General features: G+C 40.4%; 1 protein-coding gene across 1 annotated transcript in view; it reads left to right on the top strand.

Moving 5' to 3' along the window:
* Positions 1 to 26,639, top strand: part of Tnr (tenascin R) — a 79,769-nt gene that overhangs the window by 38,265 nt on the left and 14,865 nt on the right. Inside the window, exons 10-16 of the mRNA XM_090340380.1 lie at positions 287 to 556; positions 1,906 to 2,025; positions 2,917 to 3,063; positions 5,862 to 5,981; positions 8,805 to 8,948; positions 9,556 to 9,686; positions 10,654 to 10,786. Of these exons, the coding sequence (XP_090196506.1) occupies positions 287 to 556; positions 1,906 to 2,025; positions 2,917 to 3,063; positions 5,862 to 5,981; positions 8,805 to 8,948; positions 9,556 to 9,686; positions 10,654 to 10,786 (1,065 nt within the window). The remainder of the gene's footprint in view (positions 1 to 286; positions 557 to 1,905; positions 2,026 to 2,916; positions 3,064 to 5,861; positions 5,982 to 8,804; positions 8,949 to 9,555; positions 9,687 to 10,653; positions 10,787 to 26,639) is intronic.

Here is a 26,639-nt window from a genome sequence, read left to right on the forward strand (position 1 = left end):
AATTCTTTCCAGGACAAAAGTTTTAAATCCTAGATCTGTATTATGAATAACTTACAGAGTTACTTTTGCATCTGTCATAATTCATTTTCAGCACGGGTCTTGGGAAGAGAAGAGTGGACAGAACTGGAAAGTAGAAGGGTGGGACCTCTGGGCCACCCCTCTGTATGAAGACCTAACCCTCAGAAGCAAAGAGAAATGATTCTTTCAGTCAAGTGGCTCTTCTCAGCCAATGGCTAATCACCCCACCTGCATTACAGGAACATCTGTCCTCTTCTCTGCTTTTCAGGCTTCCGCCCTATCTCCCACCTGCACTTTTCTCATGTGACTTCCTCCAGTGTCAACATCACCTGGAGCGACCCATCTCCCCCAGCAGACAGACTTATTCTGAACTACAGCCCCCGGGATGAGGAGGAAGAGATGATGGAGGTCTCTTTGGATGCTACTAAGAGGCATACTGTGCTGATCGGTCTGCAGCCAGCCACTGAGTATATTGTGAACCTGGTGGCTGTCCATGGCACAGTGACCTCTGAGCCCATCGTGGGCTCCATCACCACAGGTAAGGTTGCAAGACCTAACAACAGTCGATGAAAAGGGAGTCTCACAGTAGCCTTTAAAAATTCAATGAAATGTTTTTTTTGCCAGACTTGGGCTTAAACTCAGGGCCTGAGTACTGTCCTTGGATTTTCTCAAGGCTAGCGCTACACCACTTGAGCCACAGCACCATTTCCGGCTTTTTCTGTGTATGTGGTGCCAAGGGTCTTTGTGCATGCTAGGTGAGCACTCTACCACTAGGCCACGCTCTAGGCCCTCAATGAAATTTAAAAAGAAAAACACTCAAGCAATAGGAAACTGCCTCTATGTCTCCTCAGAGGAGACCCTGATCTGTTCTGGAGCAGCTACTTTTTCAAGTACTGCATGAGATGGGAAGCTGTCATGTGGAAAAATCAGAGATCAAATATGCTGAGGAGACAAAACTTAAGTGCAACAATCCAGAGATCAACCAGCTAAGGAAAAGGCCATGGGAGAAGCTTTTCTTCAAAGGAATCCCTCAACAATGAAGGAAGCCCTGTGCCTATTCTGGAGTACCATTCCTGGCTGCCAAAAGGGTCATGATACAAATGATGCTCCCTCAGCATCGCCCAGACCCGGCAGGCAGACGTGCAGTGATTCGGCACTTGGAGACTATGGGGATGGTTCGTACATTGCTTGAAAAACTCAGGCACTCTGAACTGGGTCATTCCCACCACATCACTGCCAAGTACAGCCCCTATTTTTAGATGTTTGTGGGTAAGAATGAGTATATTCAGGTAGTTTCCTACAAACTGATGAAAACTCACAAACTGGACTAGTGGATTAAACATTTGACTGATTCAACCTTGTGATTCCCTAGCAGGATTAAAAAAAAAAATGTATACAGCTTAAACGAAACACAATTTAGGAAAGTGGATTTGTTCTGGACTTTTGCTCTGGAATCCCTCTACAGTCAATAGGCAGTTTTTCCAGATTGAACTCAAGGTGGCCACTAAAATATAAGCAATAGCAGTAGTGTCAGTTTTTCCAAGAGAAGTCTGCTTGAGGAAATATAACTATGTTGTTCCAAGTTGATCAAGTCAGAACAAACATAGGGACTTAAAGGAAAGGTTCTGGTTGTCCAGATATTTATGGCACAGGCACTGATCTAGTCAGCTTAGCTTTGTGCGATTAAAGTGTTTGTGCATATGCCTTTGGCCATATCTACAATGTTTCAGGTGAGACATCAAACAGCTTGTATATGTACCATTACATATCAGAGTTTGCATGTCTCTGAGACACCTTTTGTTACTGGTGAAGCTGAAACAAGGGAAAGAAATTCCTTTCTCAAACTATGCTTTCTGTCTTTTTCCTACAACCATCTGGATCTTATAGGAATTGATCCACCCAAAGACATCACAATTAGCAATGTGACCAAGGACTCAGTAACAGTCTCCTGGAGCCCTCCAACTGCATCTTTTGATTACTACCGAGTATCATATCGACCCACCCAAGGTAACAAAGTGATTCAATTTCTCAAAGATGAATCAGATTTGAAGTGAGGAGGAGATTATTATGGGAAAGCTATATCACGCTTGCCCGCGTCTTTCCTTCCCTGTGGCAAGCTCCCTCCAAAAACAGAGTGAGTCTTGGAGAGCAGCTAGGAAATCCTGCACTCACCAAATCTCTCAAAATAGGCTTGATGACATCCACCTTGAAAGCAGGCCCATTGCCAGCTGTGATAACTGGTCACCATTATCAAGGTTATGGCAGGCGAAACAAGGTGCTCTGAAAGGCTCTTCCAAGAGCCAGGGCTACATGGGCTCTCCTGAGAGAGTAAGGTCCAAAAGTAGAATCTGGGGATGGCTAAAAACCAAACAGAGCCACAGGAGCTGTGGAGGGAACCACAGTGATGTGGTTCTAATTAGGCCACTCCAGCCAAGTTGTGGGTCAGAGGAAGCTGGCTCAGACCTCACCTGAGTCCTGTCAGTTTGTGCTGGTGCATGTGGCACTGTTAAGGAAAGTGGAAGGTAGCTCACGTCCAGATTAGGATGGGGCAAGCTGTCTCTCAGCTGTAATTGACCATTCTCTAGCGATGCTCTCCATACTGCCTTCATACGATTAGTTCAGAAAAGACCAGCTTGTCAGAAAACCACATAAGAAATAGCTTATTTCTCTGTGCTCCAAGAAGCCCACAAAATGAAGGGGTAGAACCAATAAGCAAGATCTCTTCAAATTCTAGCATTCCCAACCCATCTGCTACTTCCCTTCCCTCCCCACTGCACACCGGCCCCACACCCACGTGTGCGTTATGACCCAATGCCCCATGTCTATCCAAGAGGCCATGTGCGAACTGCAGAGAGAGAGAGCTGGTGGATTATAACGGTGAATCCTGCTCTTCCTCAGTTGGTCGACTGGACAGCTCAGTGGTGCCCAACACTGTGTCAGAATTCACCATCACCAGGCTGTACCCAGCTACCGAATACGAAATCAGCCTCAACAGCGTGCGAGGCAGGGAGGAGAGTGAGCGCATCTGCACTCTTGTGCACACAGGTAGGCACAATCCCCTGTGGTCCTCAAGTCAGGATATAGGCTGAGGACTTATAAAGAACAAGGGAGAGGGAAGGGGTTCTGTTCCATGCCAACACTTGTTCTAGGAGCTGAGGTCCCATCCTAAGCTCCCCATTCACCAGTGTAATGCAGAATGTCTTGTGATTCCTCTTCCCACAGACAGTGTTGTTAAAATTTGAGTCATCTTCTAAGGGTCATGCTGGTTTGAGTTAGGGACTTTCATGATGCATCCAATAATATAAATAGCACCTGGGTTTGCTTTTGTTGTTGTTACTGTTTATTTGTTTGTTAGGTTTGCACTTAGAGGCTCTCATTCACTCTACCATTTGGGTCATGTTCACAGATCAATTCTTTTTAATTCATTTTTAATATATTTTTGCCAGTCCTGTGGCTTGAACTCAGGGCCTAGGCAACTGTCCTTGAGCTTTCTCAAGGCTAGCACTCTACCACTCAAGCCACAGCACCACTTCTGGCTTTTTTGTGTGTATGTGATACCAAGGAATTGAACCTAAGGCTTCGTGCATGCTAGGCAAGCACTCTACCACTAAGCCCACACTCTCTGCCCTTGGTAACTCTTTTTTAAAATAAGTTCTCAAAGGTTGTTTTGTCTGTGACAAATGCTCTTGCTTTATGCTCCGGGGAAGAAGCAGGCACAAAACTGTGGTCCCTTATATGTGGTAAAGGAAGTGGAGGGACGGCTGCTCAGAGTTATGCAGAGCTGTCCTCATGGAAAGTCTGCGTTCTCCAGTGGACCAGTTAGACCACTATGATGGGATTTAAGTGTCCTCTGCATTCTCAATCAGTTCCTGTGTAATGGACAAGAGAAAGGGAGGGGAGAAAGGAGTGACCAGCTCACACAATAAGAGAAAACATGGAGGAGAAGGCCCCCTCCCAGGCCTCCCTCTAGGAAACAAGCTCAGAGAAAGGGCCTAGAAGGAGCTCTACTGTTCCTATCACTTTGGCTCTTTAGCAACAGTACCATGTAGAATTTTCAACAATTTGCTAGAGAACAAGAAAACACCGGGACATCTTGATGTGGCTTCATTTCTCAGGAGAATGCTATTTCCTAGATGAGAGAAATGGGCCTTGGAAGTCCTTACTACTTTTATAGATTTTTCTCACAAATTCAAAACATCATCTCTTGGGCAATGACCAAAACGTTATTCAAAAGCATAAAGATTTATTCTTCTAAAGATAACACAGGGTATTCTAATCTTTCCCAGTTGACATTTCAAGCTATGACTAGGGATAACTGTCTATTTATGTTGTTTTATATGATCTGGGTTCTGTCCTTTATATTATCTGGATCATCAAAGTATCTGGGTCAAAAAATATTGACCACAGTCATATTCCATAACCCCAAAGAAGCCTGTTTACCACCTTCTTGAAAATCCTAGAAATTTATGTTACAAAATACAAAAACAGATGTTTTGTTATTGAAGACAATAGAATGGATTTTTAAGTTAGAGAGTGACAACTTGGGTCAAAACTCATTCTTTGCATTGTTAACCATAAGCAACAAGTTTCTCTAAAGCAGACAGGCAATGGGCCACCAATCTTAGTTGCCTTTCTTCAATTTAGGCAGAGCTATCATAGCAATTTCTGTTAGTTCTATTGCCTGTACATGTCTCTTAGTTTGTTGCTGTTTATTGTTTTGACTTGACATCTATAGATCTTATAACTTTTAGAAAAGAGTACTCATTAGCATTATACATGTCTCAGAGAAATCAACACAACTCTTTTTTTTTGCCAGTTCTGGGGACTGAATTCAAGGCCTGAGCACTGTCCCTGGGCTTTCTCAAGGCTAGAGCCCTACAACTTGAGCCACAGCACCATTTCTGGCTTTTTCTATATATGTGGTATTGAGGAATCAAACCCAGGTGTTTGTGCATGCTAGGCAAGAACTTTACCACTAGACCAAACTCCCAGGCCAATACATTTCTTTTTTAAAATTAAAAGCAATATATTAAGAATTCTTTAAAGGCACATGATACAGATAATTTTGAAATTACAAAGGCATTTTCTGGGTGGGTATTACATGGAATAGAGGGATATAGTGAGAAAAAAAAGCTAAGAAACAACAGCAACAAAAAAAACCCACCAACTTCCATCAGAGAACAGGGATAAACCAAGAGTAGATCACCATTCCTCAGGGAACCTAGAAGAATCTTAGGGTGGGCTCACATCTAAACTGTTGTAATAACATCCATTTCTAAAATAAAATCCCAGCGTTGTGGAAGGAAAGCATGGTAAAAAAGCAAAGGCCTATATCATGGGTAAGTAAAAATAGATGGTCTAATGACAAATAAACTCTATTCCCCCATCAGGCCCTCTTGCCCTTCCTAAGCCTGTAAGAATTCCCTGAGCTCTCCATGAGATGAAAAGGACACACATTCTGGACTTAGTGCAGAGTAAGCCTTGGGAGGAGCGAAGCAAAAACTCAATGACAGCTGTGATGCTGAAGAGATACTGCATCCCATGCAGCCATCCCACAAGGCCCGAGCTCCTTCTGAGTTCCTCACCTGCAGTGCCAACCACGTTCACTGAAGCTCTTCAACAGAGATCTTCCTTACCCCTGCACTTATAAAACTTGAGAAGCACCATTACTTCATTAACTATATAGAACCATTTCTATATTTCTTTATTTTTCTACATTTAAATATTTAACACAACCCCCCCCCCCAAATTGCCGCTCTCACAGTGTTTTAATGAGACAGGTGTGATGACGCACACTTTTAACCCCATTACCTTTCCCTGCTGCCCCATCTGTTGTGTTCCAGCCATGGACAACCCTGTGGGTCTGACTGCTACCAACATCACCCCCACAGAAGCTCTGCTGCAGTGGAAGGCTCCAGCAGGAGAAGTGGATAACTATGTCATCGTCCTCACACACTTTGCTGGTGAGTGCCTGCAGGCCTGGAATATTCCACAAATGGGGAATGTGGGAGTTGGAGCTCCATGGAAATTAAGAAACAGATAACAGGGGCTGGGAGTTTGGCCTAGTGGTTAAAGTGCTTGCCTAGCATGCATGAAGACCCGGGTTCGATTCCTCGGTACCACATACATAGAAAAAAGCCGGAAGTGGTGCTGAGGCTCAAGTGGTAGAGCTCTAGCCTTGAGAAAGTCCAAGGACAGTGCTCAGGCCCTGAGCTCAAGCCCAGGACTGGCAAAAAAAAAAAAGAAACAGATAACATTTTGCTAATCAGAGAGACAAATGGGAAGACTTCCCAAATTGAGTATCGTATCAAATCCTTAAGATAAGGTGGCTTGTGTCAGTAAGCCCGTGTACTCTGGAGGTACAGATGGGGAGGATCACACCTTGAGGCCAGACTGGGGACAAAATGAGCAAGTCACCCTCTCAACAAACAGGCCAAACATGGTAACATGTACTTGAGGTCCCAACTACATGAGAAGCTGTAGGTAGGAAGATTGTGGTCTAAGGCCAACTTTGGGTAAAATCACAAAACTCTATCTGAAAGTAGCTGAAATCTTGAATTCCAGTTTCAGTGTCTTCTTTATCATCCTTAGTGACCTTACACTATTTGAAGATGAATAGAGGAGCCAACGTAAAATTGTGTTGCATGGTTCAAGTCTTTAGTCTTACCAAATACTTCTCTGCTTAAATTAAGTGTGAGACTATAGGATTAATGTGGGTAATGGGAATCTAGAGAACAAAGATACTAGAAAATAGAAGGCAGGAGGAAGATGTCTTGACTTCAAAAATGGAAGAAAAAGCCAATTCTGTAAGCTGCAAAACTATACTATTGCCATATCTTGAAAAAGTAAGATCCAAAATAGACTACTACATATAAGCACGGGTTAAGTAAGAATAAATTTCATCAAAACCACTTTATAACTTTGTTTTTTTTAATCTGTTACCATATTTATATCTCAGCAACACAATATCTCAGCAATTGCATATCACTTAGTCCTTTGCTGAAATGGAAAAAACACACAATAGTTTGTAATTTCGAATTTTCTGGAACTCTAGCAGACAGAACAGCTCTCCTCAACAAACAGATATTGCTGCTCTAGATGCTTTAACTTGTGTTCATGCACAATCCATCCCAAGTCTTACCTGCCCCATAGACATCATAACCCTGCATTTCTTAACTCTCGCCATGCCTTCTCAATCCTCTGAACATTTGCACAATCTCTCTCTTTCACTAGGAAAGACTCTCCCTTCAAGGTCTCCCTGAAGAATCCATACTTGAATAATTAGTTTCAATATTCTCTGTCAATACCTCCTTGATTCCCCTAAGAAAGCCCTACACCTGCTTCCAGGCACCATGCACACAGCTCCATCACAGCAGTTCACTTCCATTCATTCAACAAAACTTTTGACACCTCCCCATGAATTATATGTGCTATAAAACTGTATAGACCAAGAATGAGATGCTAGATATAGTGATGCATGATTGTAATCCCATCCATAACATAGGCTGATATCAAGATTGTTGCAGTTCAAAATAAGATTCCATTTCAACAAATAAGCCAGGTATGATAAATTATACCTACAATCTTAACTGTCCAGAAATTATAAATAGGAAGACTGCACTCCAAGGCCAGCTCCAGGCAAAAATTAAAAGTTACATCCTATATGAGAAATAACTAAAGTCATAAGGGCTTGAGGTCACAAGTTAGAGTGGGATATATAGATAGATAGATAGATAGATAGATAGATAGATAGATAGATAGATAGATATAGATATAGATATAGATATCTCCCAGGTTCCCAGGTTAGTTTGGCTCACTTTAACTTTTTGGTATGCCTTTCTACACTCTTAGACCACAATAAACTTACTTAGCTTGAAGATGTGTTTAATAAATTTTGTTAAAGTTTGAAGTAGGATCCAAAATTATTATAATTGAGCAACAGAGGGCTTGGCTCTGATCTGATGAACAGTTTTATCAACAGCTTGAATGAATTCTGAGAAGACTTGTGTATACAACATAATTGATTGACAAAGTCTAAATTCAGAAAATATTTTAATAAACTGAAATAATAATCCAAAACTTAATCAACAAGGCAAAATGCCAAGGAAGTAGAAGCAAAGCTCTAGGAACTTTTTTTTTTTGCTCTGGGAGCAAGAAAAAAATCAACTCTGCAAGGTAACATGGGGTGGAAGCAAACAATGTCTTTGATTAACATTAATCTCAGCATATGACAACAATAATAAGTAGCTGTCCAAAATCTATATTAATAAATGGCAAAAAGAAGCAGAGACTGTTTTACATCTTGATGGTTCTCACTTTCCTCCAAGGTTTGCATTTCATCAGGGACACTGATAAATTGTCACTTTTCCAGACAAAAGAAGCCAGCATTGCAAAAACTTTGCAACTATCATATAAATACCATGAGAGCTAGGAGCAGAACTTTTTCTAATTTGAAGGAGAGAGCACTTGAATAAGAAGAGTGATAGGGAGGAAAACGCTTTTTTTCTAATTCCAGAGACTTGAACAGACAATATAAAGACAATTTAAATTCCATATAAGGATATGTTTCATGAGATTTATAAAAGAAATAGGAGGGGAAATCTTTGTGTGGAATAAGATGCTAAACTCAGTAACCTATAATTTCTGGATTATAGGTTCATAAACTTCTAGTTGATAGGTTACCTAATAAAGGTATCTAGCACTGACTCCTTTAAAATACCTTTACATTTGGTAGGCCTTTCCTCAGTTGAATAGCCTAATTCAGTCATTCTCCATACCCATTTCAGTTGCTGGGGAAACCATTTTGGTGGATGGAGTCAGTGAAGAATTCCAGCTGGTTGACTTGCTTCCTCGCACAAATTATACGGTCACTATGTATGCCACCAGTGGGCCTCTCACCAGTGGCACCATCAGTACCAACTTCTCCACCCGTGAGTACCTGTTCTCTATGTACCTGATATAGCTGAAGAAGTTGTGTGGATTCTACAGATGATGCTTTCTTGAGATGGGCTGGGTGATAGGCTATCAGCTTTGGACAGCAAAGCTTTGAGCCATTCTTATTTTGCCTGACTGTGGCCTCAACTCAGTGGAACAGAGCTATGTTAGTTTCAGTGCTGTCATTTAAACCAGACCCAGAGACTAGTCCTGCAGAGAGACTTGGTAAAAAAAAAAAATCTGGCCAAGAGTAAGGTGCTGGATTTAGGAGAGGGAGCTGTGGGTCATAATCAAAAGAGCAGCAGATAAAAGTAATATGTAGGGAAAAGTTCAAGAGACATGGTGGTTGGCCAGCGGCAGGGTCCTAGGCTTAGTCACACTAGAATACAACAAACCCAGAGGCCTAGGTGAGGAAAGGGGGAGAAGTTACCAGGAGCTGAGAAGTTATCTTCTTATCCAGGGCACTTTTATGCTCCTGTCCACATTAGAACTAGGATCAGCAGCCCTGAGAGCACAGAGGTGGGTGAGGGGATTCCTGTACTTGAGGTCAAGCAGGGAGGTGTTAGAAAGAAGCACAGGCTGGCATTTTTCTCCTGCTTGCAGTTTTGGACCCCCCTACCAACCTCACGGCCAGTGACGTCACCAGACAAAGTGCACTGATTTCTTGGCAGCCTCCCAGGGCAGAGATCGAAAACTACATCTTGACATATAAATCCACCGATGGAAGCCGCAAAGTAAGAGTGGGCTGAAAGCAGAGAAAACCATTTCTCTCCTGTGAGGCCATGTGGAAACTGACCAGCAGAATTACCCAGGGAAATTAAAGGGAGGGGAAGGAAGCAGTTCATAGAGAACAAATTAGACTTCCCATCTCAGATCCACAGCCTGCTGGGAGGGGAGAGCCCTTGTCTGCCAGCCAGGGAATATGGATGCTGCTCCTGCTCTGCTCATGCTCTCACCTGAGCTGAGGTGAAACATGAACCCTCTTTGAGCAGTCAATGTCTTCTCTAGAGAATCTATTCAGCAACATCTCTACCTGCAGTGGTGTTTCTATAGTTTATAACTTCACCTCCATGACATTGGAATGATTTCCCGTTAACAGAACCAACCAGTGAGCTGGCTATCAAATTCACCAGACTTTAATGTCTCAATAAACATCACAGATAACATCAACATCACCTACAGTAAAGATATGATTAATTTGTGGGTTTTCATTTTGTTTCTTGTTGCTTTTTCTGTCCTTGTCATCAGTCCAAACCCATACTAGAGCACTGATTTCTCTGTGTCACTTTCTTTGCTTGTGGTGGGATCTTTTATTAATGATGTCATAGGCAGAAATCAAATATCTTGAACAGATTTCAGCAGAGCTAATATGTTTGATGGGAATGGGAAGATAGAGGATTTTGTTTCTTTAGCTTCTTCCTGTGTTCTTGGACAATCTGAAAACCTCTGAGTTCAATAATCCAGGTAATCTAAATGTATGCCATGTGCATTTGTGAGATAGGAGTTGGCCTACATCTCACAGGGGAACTGTCCTTTCTGCTTCTTGGCACAGTTTTCTCCTTATCACAGGACAGAGAGGATGCAAACAGACTCTGCAATGCTGACCTAGCTAGTTGTGGTCCTGGAATTGCCCTCCCCCAGTCTCCTACATGACAGATGGACCACTGACCCCTTCCCCTCTCTTTCTTTGGCTCTATCCAGGAGCTGATTGTGGATGCAGAAGACACCTGGATCCGATTGGAGGGCCTGTCAGAGAATACAGACTACACAGTGCTCCTGCAGGCAGCTCAGGATGCCACACGGAGTGGCCTTACCACCACTGTCTTCACCACAGGTGAGGGGAATTACATCCACTCCGATGCCTTCTTCACCATGGAATGGTGTTTGGATCCAATGAAGGAGATTTAGGCTAGGAGGAGTCTGATACAGAAACTCAATGGTCTCCTCTTTCCTTTTACTTTTTGAAGGCTCTGCCAGAAAACCTCTGCTACCCAGGCACTCACAGAAACCAGTAATCCAAATTCTTGGTCCTTTCCCAGCCACCACCATAGCCACCACCATCCCTATCCACCTCAGCCAAAACAACTAAGTGCAACCAAGTAAAGACATCAGATTCCATCTTGCTCCTATTTTCTGCATGTTCTTCCCTGGCCCCTTCCTCTGCTGCCTATGTTTACACCTAGAGAAAACAGTAGATGTAAACCCTCAATATGAAATGTACTGCTCTTTCCTATCCATGAAGCTCAGTTCCCAAACAACTAATAGGGAAGGCCTAGAAAGGGCTCATTTCATACATGATAAAACTGAGGTGTATAACAATCGATGCCTTCCTGGGCTAGTAGGTGGCTGAGTCAGAATGTCAACCAGGCTCTCTGCTTCTACATCCAGCTGTACTTCCTGCCTGCTTCACCCAAGTCAGCAGAAGATACTTGGACAATGCGCTTAAGTGTCTGCTATCTGTGGCAGGAAATCTCCTAATACCCCACCTCTGAGCACTCTGCCAGTCACTGTTGTAAGGGCACTGCATATTTTACCAAATTTAATCTTCATAAGCCTATGTAGGGTCCTGACTGTTATCTTCATTTTTATAGATAAGGGGATTAGGACACAGACAAGTGAGAGAGCTTATCCAAGACCCCAGAGGTGTGCTTTAGAGGGGAAACTGGGATTTAACCCCAGGGACTCCAGCTTGGTGGTCTAGGCTATTCATATTCTGTTCACCCACCTCCCACATTTGTCTCTCTCTAGTTTGTAATGGGACACTGCCCTGCCTAGACTGTGAGATTTCTCCCTGCTTCGTATTTTGTATGTGTGAGCTCGTATGCACACACACACACACACACACACACACACACACACACACACACACACACACCCCAATGGATCAAATAGCTTATCACTTCCCTAACAATGCTTACCCACCTGCCTTCTCAGAGTACCATGGGAATTGGATGCTTCTCCATATCCCACAGCCTGGCCCTCTATCCCCAGAGAAATGACAGAATAGTCCCCTAGACTTAGTCAGGTGCCTTCACGTCAGTGTTCTCATTCTAAATGTTTATCTGATTTAAATGTTATCTGAATGTTATCTAGTGTTATCTAAGTTATCTGAGCAAATACCACAATGGGTCCCCAGTGGTTCTGGCTCTTCTTTATTATACTTCCCAATACTTTCGCAAAGTGCTTTCAAGGAGTATATTATTAATCAGAACAAAAACAAACATTCTAATTGAAAAAATTAAAAATAAGCTGTAACCATACAACCAAGGCATGAATTCAAGACATATATTTACCAAGTGAAATTTGTAGGACACTTAATCTCTTTTCTGGGGCTGATATCAATTATGAGGTTTCAAAGGTGTCCTATTAAGGACTAAGTTGTTACCCTCTTCTTGTTCAAGCTTTTTTCCTGCATATTCACAGGTTAATTAAAGTGTCCTCTATGGTCCTCATTCCAAAGTTACCTCTTAAAAGAGGCACAGATTGGAGAGTTTTCCACTGGTTTAAGAATTCTTTTCATAGAAAGAACACAAATGACAGATACATAAACAGAGCTCCCAATTTGCATATTTATTAGGTCAAAGGAATCATTTAATACTGTAGATGAATGGATTTCAGTACTTGTTCACTGTAAAATGAGCTTTACCTTCCCATTCTTGTGAGGTTGTAGCTAGTGATGTGAGCAGTATGTCAGGATGCCCAAAGTTTCTATGGGACCACACAAACGTGCTTTACTCCAGACCCACTTGGGCTTTTCTGTGCCCTTCTCTGCCACCATATCTCTGTTCTATGTCTTTGTCTATCTCTCTGTGCCTCTCTCTTTTGGTGACAGTACTGTGGCTTCAACCCAGCGTTCTTGCACTCTCACTTGGCTTTCTTGCTCAAGGCTAGAGCTCTACCACTTGAGCCACACCTCCACTTCTGGCCTTTGGCTGGTTAACTGGAGATAAATCTCTTGGATTTGTCTACCTGAAATATATTCAACTCCAGATCCACAAATTTCAACCCAACCTCCTGTATATCTAGGATTGCAGGTGTGAGCCACCAGCAACCATTTTAGATACAATGCATCAGGGAGAGCAATAGTTTAGAGTTGAGACTCAGATCCAACTAGGAACTCAGTAAGATCAAATAAGCCAAGGTTAACAACTCACATGAAAATTTTAGTAGGGGGCTCGGATAATGGTTTTGTTCTCTGGCCAGTAAGGACTATATGGATGCATTTAGGTTTATGTGTTTGTTTTCAACAAGACTACAAGTGACACTAATCTCTTAAGGTCTGACTGATGTTTCCTCAGAAAGGAGAAAACTGATTGACTCAATTTCCAATGCAATGAATGTAGTTAGTAACAAACTGGACTGCTTACTATGTAGCAGGGGGTATCCAAGTTCTAAGTTTTTTATGGGTTTACTGGAATGCTCAAAATATAAGATTTCAAAATATAAGATGCTGATGCATACCAAACTCTACTGGCTTCATCTTGGAGATTTATCAGTACCCATTGGAACAACTTGTTGCAGAATGAAAAATTTCTGGGCAGAAACAATGAACATGAAAGGACCTAGCATACCACAGACATGATAGATATTGGATTGAAAAGTTAAGCTCCAGCTGCATAGTAAAGAAAGGGAAGTCTCTTATGAAACAAAGCTTAAGTAGAAGATGGGATCTCTTGGTGGTATGGCACAGGCAAAGAAGTATAGCCTGCAGAATACCATGCCCCAAAGCTCCTCAAATTCATCGGGTTCTCTCTGCCTCCCCTGGTGGATAATAGGCCACATGGCCCTTTGCCTGTTAGTGTTAATGAGCAATCCTTACCTATGCCAGTCCCTTACTCCTTCCCTTCTTACCCCTGCCAGGGTCAATTTTTTTTAAGGGTGAGGAGAACTGAGGAGTACTAACTTCCTAAGGATGGGGGGAGAATGTTAGCAAGAAGGGAAAAGAGCAAAATTGAACAGCAAAGTATCTTCACTTGCATATTCCCACGCAAGGCTGGATTGTTGCCTGCCTGGAACTCACAGGTATGCATCACTCCCTCTGAGCAAGTCTGAGAAACACCAAAGCCTCTGTGATGGCAAACTAGGCCTGATGTATTCAGAGGCTGACTTCTTTTTAGCAGCTAACCAACTTCCCAACTTTGTGTTGGTAACTGAGATTTCCACTTATCAGTGCCTGCTTGTCATTCTTCAGTCCCTTTCTGCTTTAGTTTGGTACTCAGATGGGGTCTTGTGCTTTTACGTGAGCTGACCTTTGACCTTGATTTCCCAACCTCCACCTCTGAGTATCTGGCATTCTACACATGTGTATACTAGCAAGCCTGGTTGTTTCTATGAAATAGACTTTTATAATTTTTGCCAGCTGGCCTTGAACCACAATTCTGTCTTTCCATCCCAAATAGCTAAGATTGTAGGCATGAACCTCCATACCCAGCCCAGAAGGATCTTACTCTTTTAAAAAATATATATTATTTTATTGTTATCATTAAGGTACCGTGCAGAGTTGTTATCGTAAGTCCGGTACTGATGCAATTCTTTTTTGAACAATATCATCCCTTCCTTCATTTTCCCCAAGTTTCCCCCACCTTTCCCTGTAGGATCCTGTTGTTAACTGAGCCTAACTGCTTCTTCTGTTTTCTATGCCTTACCTAATGGAACAATAGAGCACAAATCTGGCTTCAAAGTAGCCTCAGTAACTGACCAGTCCTAGCCCTATTTTGGGTGGGCCAGGATCAGATATTCAGTTGAAGCAAATGCTTACCTAATGGCCTGCGAAAAAGTTGATATATTAATAATAACACTATTATTAATATTAAAAAAGAGCTGACCTCAAAAACCTCCTTTGATCAAGAGGCTTTCCTTTGTGTTCCTGCCACACAATATAAGCCCATTTCAATCTTTCTATCCTGTTAATAGCTTCCTGTCCTCTTGTCTCTGGTGTTTGCACAAAACTCTGAGGGGAATTAAATACAAGTAGTATGGAAGAGAAAAAAAGATGGATACATTATTTATAATTTACTGTCGCCTGAAATTTTATCCAAGGTCTACTTGTCTTTTAGAGACATGAATTTAAATGAGGAAACAAATATTCCCTGTAGAGCAACCGAAATGATCTTCTGAGGGGTAGGTTTCATTGTCTCTTTTAATACTATAAAAAAGCAAACAAGGCTCGTGGTAAAGCTCATCCTTGGAGACAACGAACACTATAAAATGGGTTGCCTTGACCTTGAGGTTAAGCGAGGACAATCATTTCCAGAGGTATCCAGAAATGATTAATGAGAAATTCCTGTAAAAAAAAATTCTATGCTCCAGGCCATGCTTTCCCACACCTACCTGCTCTGTGGGGCTTTTCAGGAAAATTGTAGCGTCTTCTCTAACACAAGCTTCATTTAGTTTTTGTGAAGTTGTGAAAATTAATGAAGAACAGATTCTGGAACAGTAGGTGGTGACTCATAGAAGTTTATGTAGCTATTAGAATTTCATTTGAAGGCTGAGTGTGGTGACACATACCTTAATCTGAGCACTGAGGCAGATATAGAAGGATTTCAAGTTCAAGACCAGGCTGGACTATACTCGATTGTTGTCAACTACTGTCTACTCCTAGCATTTCACACAGCCCCCTCACCAACGACAGGGAGGGCTAAGGGAGATTTTGTTCTACCTCTTAGAAACAGCTTGCTTCCTCTTCCATCAAATCCCTAAAAAGAGAGTCACCTTTTTTCTTTGAGACTTGGCTGTAGAGAAGGAAATAGTAACTAATCACACTTTCTGGAAAAACCATCCCAGGCACCTCCAAAATGAATAGATCAGACCTGCAATAAAACCTACTGCCTAGTTTTCTGTACATCACAGATGCCAGTCTCCAACAACATTCTCTATAACGTGTCATGTATTTCCTTTTGTCCCATACATGTTGTATTTGCAATCATTCCATTGTGTCAAATGTGAAGTCTTCTGTTTGTGGATTTGGAGAAACTGTTCTTGTAAAGTTGTTTTGAGTAGAAATACTTTAAATATACAATTGGTATTGGACTATAGAGTTCATTCCTCTTACTCTTTTTTTTTACTCCACATTGGTTTTAGATCCATTCAAGTTTTCTGCACATACTCTTTTGATTCTAGTTGTTGCCAAATACTGTGTAATGTGCACTCCTCGCCTCTTACCTCTCCACTCTCTCCCAAAGATGGGCAGCAGATTGCCTCTCCAACCTTTCCAACCCCACGTAGTACTCTAGTAAAATACCTTGACCATGTCCACCTATGGGTCAGTGAGGTCATCCCTTTGAGTTATATAGCCCAAATAGGAGTTTCTGGGTCACAGGGTGTGTGCTTACAAAATGTGATCAAGGACTACTCTCCAGCTAGTCCCACCTTCCAATCTTCTTAGTTCCTGATGACACAGTCCTGCTTTGCAGTTGTTGACAGTCCTATACTGACATGTCATCTTTTACTTGCGTTTCTTGAAATAATAATGAGTTTAAATTTGAACATCTCTTTCTCAGAACTTTAAGTGTCTTTCTTTCTTTTGTGATGTTACTGGATTTTCTACGTGCAGTACTTGCTAGGCAAGCTTTGTACTTGCTTAACCATGCCACCATCTCTGAGGTTCCTTTTTCTGTAAATTATGTATTCTCATAGTTTGCCATTTTCTCTCAGGATTCCTGATAGTATTAGCTATTATTTGAGTTTTTGATGTCTTTAATAAGAAGCCTTTCCTTGTTAGTGAGCTAAAAGCTATTCTTCAATATATCCTTCTATTTATATACTAGATTTATTTATTAATATTTAGTCTAGTGGTATTAAATATGAATATAGTTTCATTTTTCTTTCTTTGGTGAATCAAATTTTTTCCATTGATTTGCAGTGCCTTATTATATATTAAGTTCCAATGTCTACCCAAATCTGTCTCTGAACTCAGAATTCCTTTTATTAGTCTGTGTTTTATTCAACTATTCTTTTTTAAAAATATTTTGTGTTTTTACATCTATAGCTATGATTTTGCTATGAATGTATTAATATATGGTAGAACAAGTACCCCTTGATTTCTTTTTCAAGGTTGATTTACCTATTTGATGACATTTAGTTTTCCATGGGTATCATCTCTGTTTATCAAAACTACATCTGAGGTTCTTCAAAAGAGATATTAACTTGGATTTAGGTTGCAATTATAATGAATATATACATGAGAAGATGTGGTATCTTATAATACTAACCATCCAGCTAGCTGCATACCATGTGTCTTCATTTTTCCAAAGAATTCTTATGCTTTGGAGGATGATTGTTGTTGTTGATGATGATGTCCTTTGGGGGTCATTTTTGTTTGGGCACAGAGTATAAGTATGTTATGCCAGATCGGCCTCAACCTGGCAATCTTTCTGCTTCAGCCCACTGAGCGGGATTAGTGTGTGCAACATCACACCCTCTCCAATTGTTTTTATGGCTTCCAAGTCAAATTTAAGCACTTTTCTCTATGACTTTTTTATGTTTTTGAATAATTTATGACCATTTTATTGTTTCATGGTTTCATCTAATTTTTTTAAAAAAATATTTTCCGGTACCTTATTGCTGCTATAGAAAAACCTATTGATTTTTTACATATTGATCCAGCATCTTGCAATGCTGCTGAACTTACTTATTATTTCTAATTATCCATTGTTCAGTTAGTATCTAGGGGGGATGATTTATATCATCTGTAGACAATGGCAGTATAATTTCTATACTTCAAATTCTTATACCACTGGGTTATTTTCTGTATCATATTAACAAGGATGTCCAAAGATGTGTTAAATAGTGGCAGTGATATTAGTTAATCTTGACTTCTTCCTATACTTAACAAGAATGCAATTAAAACTCCATGGTGCATAATCTTTACTAAATCTTCATTTAATAATATGGAGATAGCATATAATTATCTAATCTTAATGAAAAATATTATCCACTTAAATTTGTAGTTTAATTCAATGCAATACCCATCAATATCCCAATGTCATTCTTTAAAGAACTAGAAGAGGCAATCCAAAATTTCATATGGAAAAATAAAAGACCCCGTATAGCAAAAACAATTCTCAGCAGAAAGAACAGCGCAGGAAGAATTTCAACACCAAACTTTAGACTCTATTACAGAGCTATAGTAACCAAAACAGCTTGATACTGGTACAAGAACAGGCCTGAAAACCAATGAAATAGAACTGAGGACCCAGATATTAACCCACAGACCTATGGCCAACTAATCTTAGATAAGTGAGCCAAAAAAATAGACTGGAAGAAAGATAGCCTCTTCAAGAAGTGGTACTGGCAGAACAGGTTAAGCACCTGCAGAAAACTAAAGTTGCATCCTTAACTCCAAATGGATCAAAGACCTCGAGGTAAAAGCAGATGCGCTGAAAACTTTATAAGAAGGAATAGGAGATACATTAGGCCTCCTTGGCACAGTTAGAAACTTTCTTAATAAGGACCCAGAAACACAACAAATCAAAGAAAGTCTGGATAAATGGGACTGCATTAAACTGCAGAGCTTCTGTTTAGCAAAGGACATAGTTAGCAAACTAAGTAGAAAGCCTACAGGGTAGGAGAAGATCTTCACTAATCATACAACAGACAAAGGCCTCAAATCTAAAATATATCAACAGCTAAAAACCTTGAATCACTCCAAAACTAATCTCCAAAGAAACAACCATCCCATGAAAAGATGGGCCAAAGACTTAAAGAGAGTCTTCTCTGAAGAAGGAATAAAAATGGCCTATAGACACATGAAGAAATGCTCAACATCTCTGGCCATAAAAGAAATGCAAATCAAAACAACTCTAAGATTCCACCTCACTCAGTTATAATGGCCAGGATCAAGAAATCTAATAACAACAGATGCTGGAGGGGCTGTGGCCAGGAGGGATCACTACTACACTGTTGGTGGGAGTGCAAACTCTTTCAACCACTATGGAAAGCAGTATGGTGATTCCTCAAAAGACTAAACAGAGCTCCCCTATGACCCAGCAATTCCACTAGTTGGCATTTACACATCCAGAAACAAGGGCATACTAAATCCTCTAGCACAACGATGTTCATAGCAGCACTATAGCAAAGATATGGAACCAACCCAGATGCCCCTCAGTTAATGAGTGGATCAACGAGATGTGTTATTTATACACAATGGAATTCTATGCTGCTGTCAGAAAGAATGACATTGCCCCATTTGTAGCAAAATGGAAAGACTTAGAAAAAATCATATTAGATGAAGTAAGCCAGACTCAAAGGAACATAAGCTCAATGGTTTCCCTCATTTGTCAAAATCAGTAGAAACCTTGGGCTCTCCTAGCAGAGATTTACAATAGAGCAAAACCTTGATACATAAGACCATATAGTATAACAGCAATTGAAAGTACCTCCAGGATATAGAAACAAAAGCCATATAATGAGTGATTGTTGTCCTTAATGTACTGTTATCTCTCATCTCTTTTGCTGTCCCTTGGTTATCTCCTATTGTTACAGTATCTCACTTTGTTATCTGATATATTTTATATATGCTTATTTGGTTATTTCAAATAGGATAGGGAAGGGGGGAAAACAAGATGAGGGGCGGGGGTGGGTGGAGGGAAATGGGGACCAAGACATGAGAAAGGGTATCAATGCTTCTGAAGTAATGCACCTTCTATCTGGTGAATATAAAATAACCCTGCTGTTAATTACAATAAAAATATATGAAAAAATTGAAGTTTACCTGTTTATCAAGGTATGGAATTTGTTCTATTCCAATTAAGAGTTTGAGGAACAAACTTTATCAAATGACCAAGTTCTTTAGTTGTGAATTTTGTCTTTTAGTTTACTGGTAAAGTGAACTGCACTAGTAGTTTTTAATACATTTATTTTCTATCTTTGAAAGCATTCTACCTAAATATTGTTTGTATTAACTTTGTGTCTTTGTTTGTTTAAACTCAGGGTCTCAAGTTTGCTTGGCTCACTTGCTTGGCTAGTGCTCTACCACTTGAGCCACTTTTGAACCCTGTTTCCTTTTGCCTTTTTTTCCTCCTTTGAAGGTGAAGATTTGTAGACTTTCCTGTCCAGGCTAGCTTTTAACCATGATCTTCTGGGTTTTTGAGACACAAGGATTACAGGTGTGAGACTCTAATACTGTCTTGGATTTGATTGGCTCCTCTTGGATAGACCTTTTTGGAGGGAAGTACTAGGATTTTAAGCTCAAGTGCTCTATTACCTGAACCATGTCCCCTATTCCTGTTTGCTTTAGTCATTTCTATACCAGAGAACCTGCTTTTGACCAAAGTTGGAGCACCCACATCATTGAGAGATCTGTGCCTGTACTCCAGCTTATTGAACGAGATGTGTTCTCCCTAACTTTCTTGGCCCAGGCTGGCCTTGAACCAGGATCCTCTCTCCTTCTTGACTAGTTTCGAATAACATGTGACCTAAGCATTTTTTGCCTCGCAACTGCCTCCTTATTGGGTTTTGAAATCCATGCTTAGCTAATTTTGTTTCAAAAAATAAAGCTACCTAGTGGTACAGTGCTTGCCTTGCATGCACGAAGACCAGGGTTTGATTCCTCAGTACCACATACATAGGAAAAAAATGAAAGTTGTGCTGTGGCTCAAGTGGTAGAGCTCTAGCCTTGAGAAAAACCCAAAGACAGTGCTCAGGCCCTGAGTTCTAGCCCAGGACTGGCAAAATAAATAAATAAATAAATAAATAAAGCAAGCGTGCAAGCTAGGCAGTTTTCCATCTTGGCTATCTTCTAGTTTTTAAGTTTAGTTTTGTTTTTATTTTTCTCTTAGTTCTGAAAAAATAACTTGTTTAAAACAAGACATTTGGCCACAACTTTCTACTCTCCTGCTTCGAAATTATGTATCTCCCTAAGTTTGGTATTCCCATCATAAGTTCTGACTCAATATAAGTCTTAAGGAATTTATTTATGAGCATTTCAGAACTTAGTAACAAATAATTCTTCTAAAGATTTTGTTTCAAATCTCTATTGTACCCAAAGCTCTTTTCTCCTTTTAGTTTTCTTCTTTCATCTTCTCTCATCAGTTGCCAGTGATATATTTCTCTTGTTGATGTTTTCAAATAACCAATTAATGAATTTAAGCTCTACATTCATATTTTTGCTATAACTTATTTCTTTTTTCCCACTAGGCCAAACTCCCGGCCCTATAACTTATTTCTTTAATGTTATTATGGAATCTCTTTTACAAAAATCCAGGTATCTCAACATACTCTCAAGCCTCTCAGGGGTCCTAACTCTACCTCCTCCTCCTCCATTCCCTTCCCCCCACAAATAAACCTGGCTAGATTTTGACTCTGGGCAGTTACAGATAAGCTTTCTCCTTCTCTGTTCTTTGATTATGTATAGTCTTTTATTTAATAAGGAAAAATTAAGGCATTTTTCCCAAGCAGTTAATTACTCTTATTTTTCAAGTCTTCTGAATTTGTCACTCAACTTATTCATGCAGTTACTCTAAATTGTCAATAACTGATTTTATAAGGAAAATATTCTCAAATCTCATATTCCTGAACACATTTTTTAATTTAAAAAAATTCGTTACTGAAATGGTTTTTAAATCAAATCTTTACACTTGAATTACAGTTGATTATGTATAAAATATTAATTCAAATGTTCATTCCTGTCATATTTTAAAATATTCCATTGTCTTCCTAGTGTACCGCTGCCTTTAAGATCTAATGCAGGGCTGGGAGCGTGGCCTAGTTGTAAAGTGCTTGCCTAGCATGCACAAAGACCGGAGTTCGATTCCTTGGTACCACAAACCTAAGCTCAAGTGGTAGAGCTCTAGCCTTGAGAAAGCCCAAAGACAGTGACTAGGCCCTGAGTTCAAGCCCCAGGACTGGCCAAAAAAAAAAAAAAGAATCTAATACTAATTGGCTTCTTATTCTGTGATGGATACTCTTCCTTTCTAAAAAATTTATAAATGATTTTCTTCTTCTCTTTGATGGTTTCATACTTTATTCCATGTCATATATTTTATTTCTTTTTACAGTTTGACTTTTTTTTAATCCTTGCCTTTTAAATTATTTTTCAAATCGTCAAGGCTTTATCTTTACTTCAGGCACAGTCTTCTTCATTATTTTTTATGTATTTCTCCTATTTTTGTTTTTCTCTTTTAAGGACATATTATAACTATATACCTTGAAATGTATGTCCCAAATCACTTAGTTTTTTAAAAAGAAATCTTTTCTCTATATTGTTTCTATTCATATTCCCAGAGAGATCCTCAATCAAATCCTCTAATTCGTTTATTTATATTTTAGCTATATCTAAATCCTTTACTCATCATATCTACCACAGTCTTAAACTATTAAATAATCCATAGGAAACATTACTGTTTACATTTTTATTACATGTTCTAACCTTTTTTTCTTATGGCCATCACCATTATAATGCTTAATTTAACTTCTATTCTAATAATTCTCCATAAAATGTCATAATAATTGTGATCTTGCTTTTTCCGTAATCTACTCCTTGACAAGTAGCTATTCTGTCTGTAAGCTCATGTACCTGCTGAGTTGTCCATTTGGTTGGTGATAAGAAATAGAGTTAAGGAAGGCTAAATATGGGTGAAAATTTCCCTTAGGAAATATGGAGACATGAGAGAGACTTCAAACCTTTTTCCAATCTCCCCTCTTTCTCCTGTGATCCTGTTTGGTTTTGTTTTTTGCTTATTTTACTTGCAATATTTGTTAATTGTTACTTGAGTTCTAATATTTTATGCAATCCTAATATATTTTATGTAGTTGTGTAATTGCAGTGATTTGATATTTCATAAATGTATATTTGTCAAGCAAAAAAAGCAGTAGTAATACAAAAAAAATAACTTGTATCTATAAAAAAAAATAATTTTCACCACACTGAACAAGTGGGAAATTGTCCTCTGTGTCTATTTCTTGCCTTTAAATTCCCAGTCCATTCACCAGTGAGCCTTCCGTGTTTGCTGTAGGGGTTTAATTCTAAATTGAGATTTTGAAGTATAGTCCACATACTTTTCATGTTGGGTGATCTTTGGTGATTTTTCAACCCATTGGTCCATTTCATCTAAATTAGTAAATGTACATGGAACTTTTATACTACTCAGTAGGGCAGGGGTGTGTGACCGCCCTTTAGGGTGATGACAAATTGTGTCTAACAGTAATCCATCTATCATAGGTTATGATAGGGCCTCATGAATGTTACAGGAAGACCTTCTCAATCACTGTAGTTGGAATTGGATGTGGCCCACATTGATTGCTTTCATAAAATCTAATTTTTATTTCTCTTTCATCATAGTCTGAAACAAGTACAGTGGTCACATGGCATCATATGTCTGAAGCACTTACTTCGGGATAGATACTGCTCTAAATGCCAAGAGTGATAAGCAAGATAAGCTGGGTGACATCTCTTATAGTCAAAGAGTCCAGGAAGTGAAAAATAGAAAGGAAAGAGGCAATGTTTCAAGTAATGATATTACCTTGTAAAAACTAAACGAGAGTGGTGGAGTACACACAGGTATAAAGAGCCAACTTATATGACAGTTTTCATGTAAGAAGCCTTTCTGGATTGCTGCATGCCACTTCCTCTCTCTACCTAAGGCCTCCAAAGTTGAGTGATCAAAAGCCAGAGCTTAAATGATGTGAGTGAATCTCATGCAGAAGAGCACCTCCGGGGATGAAGAATAACGACTCCACCGTTAGGGAAGTTGAAGAGTAGTGAGTTGAGGTGTGGGCAGGAGACAAGACAGAGGCAGTCAGCCAGGGCTTCCTAGACTATGGGAGACTCTGTTGCGCTTTATTCTAATTGTGGTGGAGAAGCCATTGGAGGGTTTTGTTTTGTTGACAATGATAGATCATGATGCTTTTAGACTGTATGAACATTATAAAGAGATCGCTTTCATTAAATAAAGAGTATGAAGGCACATGGGGCCAGAATAACAACAGCAAGATGTGGATGTTGGAGGTAGTGCTGTGCCAAACCCTCCACTAGCAGTGCAGAATTAAGATCCACCAATGTGTGGTCGTGCTGGCAAGGCTAGTCTGTGATAAACCTAATCTGCCATGAAATTGGGCCTTCTGGTACAAGTTAATCCAAAGAATCAGACAAATTATGGCAGAGCAGCCGATTGCTGTTAGGATAACCTTAGCTAAAATTCGAGTGGAAGATTCTAAAGCTTATTGCCTTTGGGTAAAAGGCAGGTGATTTGCCAAGTTCCAGGACCTTCTCCAGCAGTTTGGTAGAGAAGAAACACACGAAAGCTCTGTGATTCTCCATCCCATTACCTCCTTAAAGACCTGTTACTACCTTTCCTCCTACATCTCCACATGACCTCAAGAGTGGGACCCTGTATTCAGTCTCACTCTCATACCGTTCACGCTCCACGCTGTGCTGAGAATAACCTTTCTTGATAAACAAATGAGTTCAATCTCCACCCAGAGCCTCTTTATCCAATTATCTTCAGCAAAAAACCCAGCTCTTTCCATAGCACGAACCAGTGCTGGGTCCCACATCCATTCAACTCACTTCTTGCTTTGTTTCCTGTTAAACCTCCCATTTTTTCAGACGGACTGCTATTGGCACAAGGTAGAACAGCCTTTCCCACCAGCTGTGACTAATTTCTATGTCAGTTCCCTAAATCAAAAGTCGTTTCTGATTATCGCTTTCCAAGCCCCACTTCCCACCCCACTTTTGCCAGCCCGCAGCTTCACTGTATGCCCACCGTAATGTATCACCACCCTCTTATACCTTTCTCCATCTCTGACCCCTTGGAACTCAAGAGCATACTTGTCTGCTTCTCTACTAGAGTGTGAGCAACGTGAAAGGAGGGACTATATTCCTCTTGACTCTACATTCCCATCTCATAGCTCAGTACGGAGAATCTCAGGGATGTTTCTCATACGTTCCCTGAATGAATAATAAGAGACAAAACAGGAAAATGAAATTGAAGATGCTGTAAGAAAAACTGAGATGGCAGAGTCAGTTCATGGGGGCTGAATTGGTAACTCTCGGTGAACTCCGACTGTCCCTAACAATTTGATTGTCGCTACTTTGCAAATAAGGGTCACTAGCTTTAATATAGGGGATTAGGTGAGAACCATGTACAACCCACTTCCAGGTAAGAAAAAAATCCAAAGTAGTAGTGGTACTGATAGTGGACAATGGTAGAGGTGTGGACAGTGGTAGTAGACAGTGGTAGTGGGCAGAAGTAGAGGACAGTGGTAGTGGTAGTTGCCTATGATGGTTTGGATCAACACTTAGTATTCTGCACTTACAGAGAAACCTGGTGAGGCGGTCCTCAGAGGAAATCATGGCTTTAGTCCTCATGCTGAGGCCATTAGACTGAGAAGCAGGAGGAAGCTTTCTAGAGCTGTTAAATCTGACCACTTTAAAGACTGTGTCCAAAGACATAAAACAAGTCAGGACAGGGAAGGGGCAGAGAAAGTCTCCTCTTCCACTCCCTGCTAGTGCGAGTCCATCTAATTGTACTGTGAGTCACGTAGCTAGCTACAAGCCACTCAGCATTCAGCCTCTAATGCCCAACATACAAACCAATTTCTGCGCAGTCCTTCCAGTGAGTGGCCTAGTCCTGTTGATCTCGCAATTACATCCAGAAACACTTAACCAAAGGAAATTTCAGTGGTACCGATCATGTGGTGTGGCTTTCCTTTCAACTTCGTAGTTGTCACAGCCTGTACTTAAAAAAAATTCTTCTTCATTGGCCAAGCTCTAGTTACATATCAAATGGAAGAAAAGACTTGTAGCCATGCCCTTTTTGGTTAAAAAAAATTCTATCAGAACAATAACTAGGTGATCTATGTTAAGGTAAAAGGTGAATTTTGATGACATTAAATCAGGTGACATCTCCTAAAATGTATGAAGTTCAGAAGGTACATATTGAATTTGAGTGTTGAAAATCGGTATGTTCTTCCTTGTTAGCCATCCCTGAAGTAGAATGAGATGGAAACAGTGGAACACAAGGGTTGAACTCAAAACCAAATATCCTTCTTCTTTCCATCACCTTCCATCTAAATCTTGGGACCACTCAGGATATACCTACTGGAAGAGAGAATTTGAAGGGAGAGAGAAAGAAAGGGAGCTATGGAATGAGAAGGGAAGAGAGATACTGAGACAAAGAAACAGGTTGGTTCCATGAATTATCCACCCAATTATTTGGATTTAGGTAGAGAAGGCAGACTGCAGGGCTCGTGGGGCACTGTCTGCCAGTTCCACTTCTTGACCTCTATGAGAAGAGGGAAATATAAAATCCAAACAGTGGGATTCAAACCCAGCTGTTCTTTAGAATCATTTGAGGAATTTGAGTAAGACGCTGATTTCTAGACCCTAACCACTAGACATTCTGAATTAGAGATCCGCAGTTGGATGTGAGAATCTGAGTGTTTCAAGGGAATTAAGGAAGCGAAGAAATTCAAGTTTTGCAGGCTAGGGGACAGTCATTACTGTCGAGCGTTACTGTGTCAGAAGGACCTTGTGTTAAGTCTACCAAATTCCATCAACTTTTTCCTAACACAGGATGCTTCCATAGTGAGCTGGGTTTTCCATCACCTTTTCGTGTGACACCTGTCAGTTACTCTGACCCACCTTTCCAAGAGGCCTTTTAAAGTGACCAGATGCCACCTGTGTAGTGTACTAGTTATACCACAAGGGGGCACCCAACCCCCCCTTAAAGCCCCGTTCCAGCCTCTCT

Source organism: Megascapheus bottae, chromosome 10, assembly GCF_031878675.1.
Source record: "Megascapheus bottae isolate mThoBot1 chromosome 10, mThoBot2.hap1, whole genome shotgun sequence".
NCBI classification, from domain to species: Eukaryota; Metazoa; Chordata; class Mammalia; order Rodentia; family Geomyidae; genus Megascapheus; species Megascapheus bottae.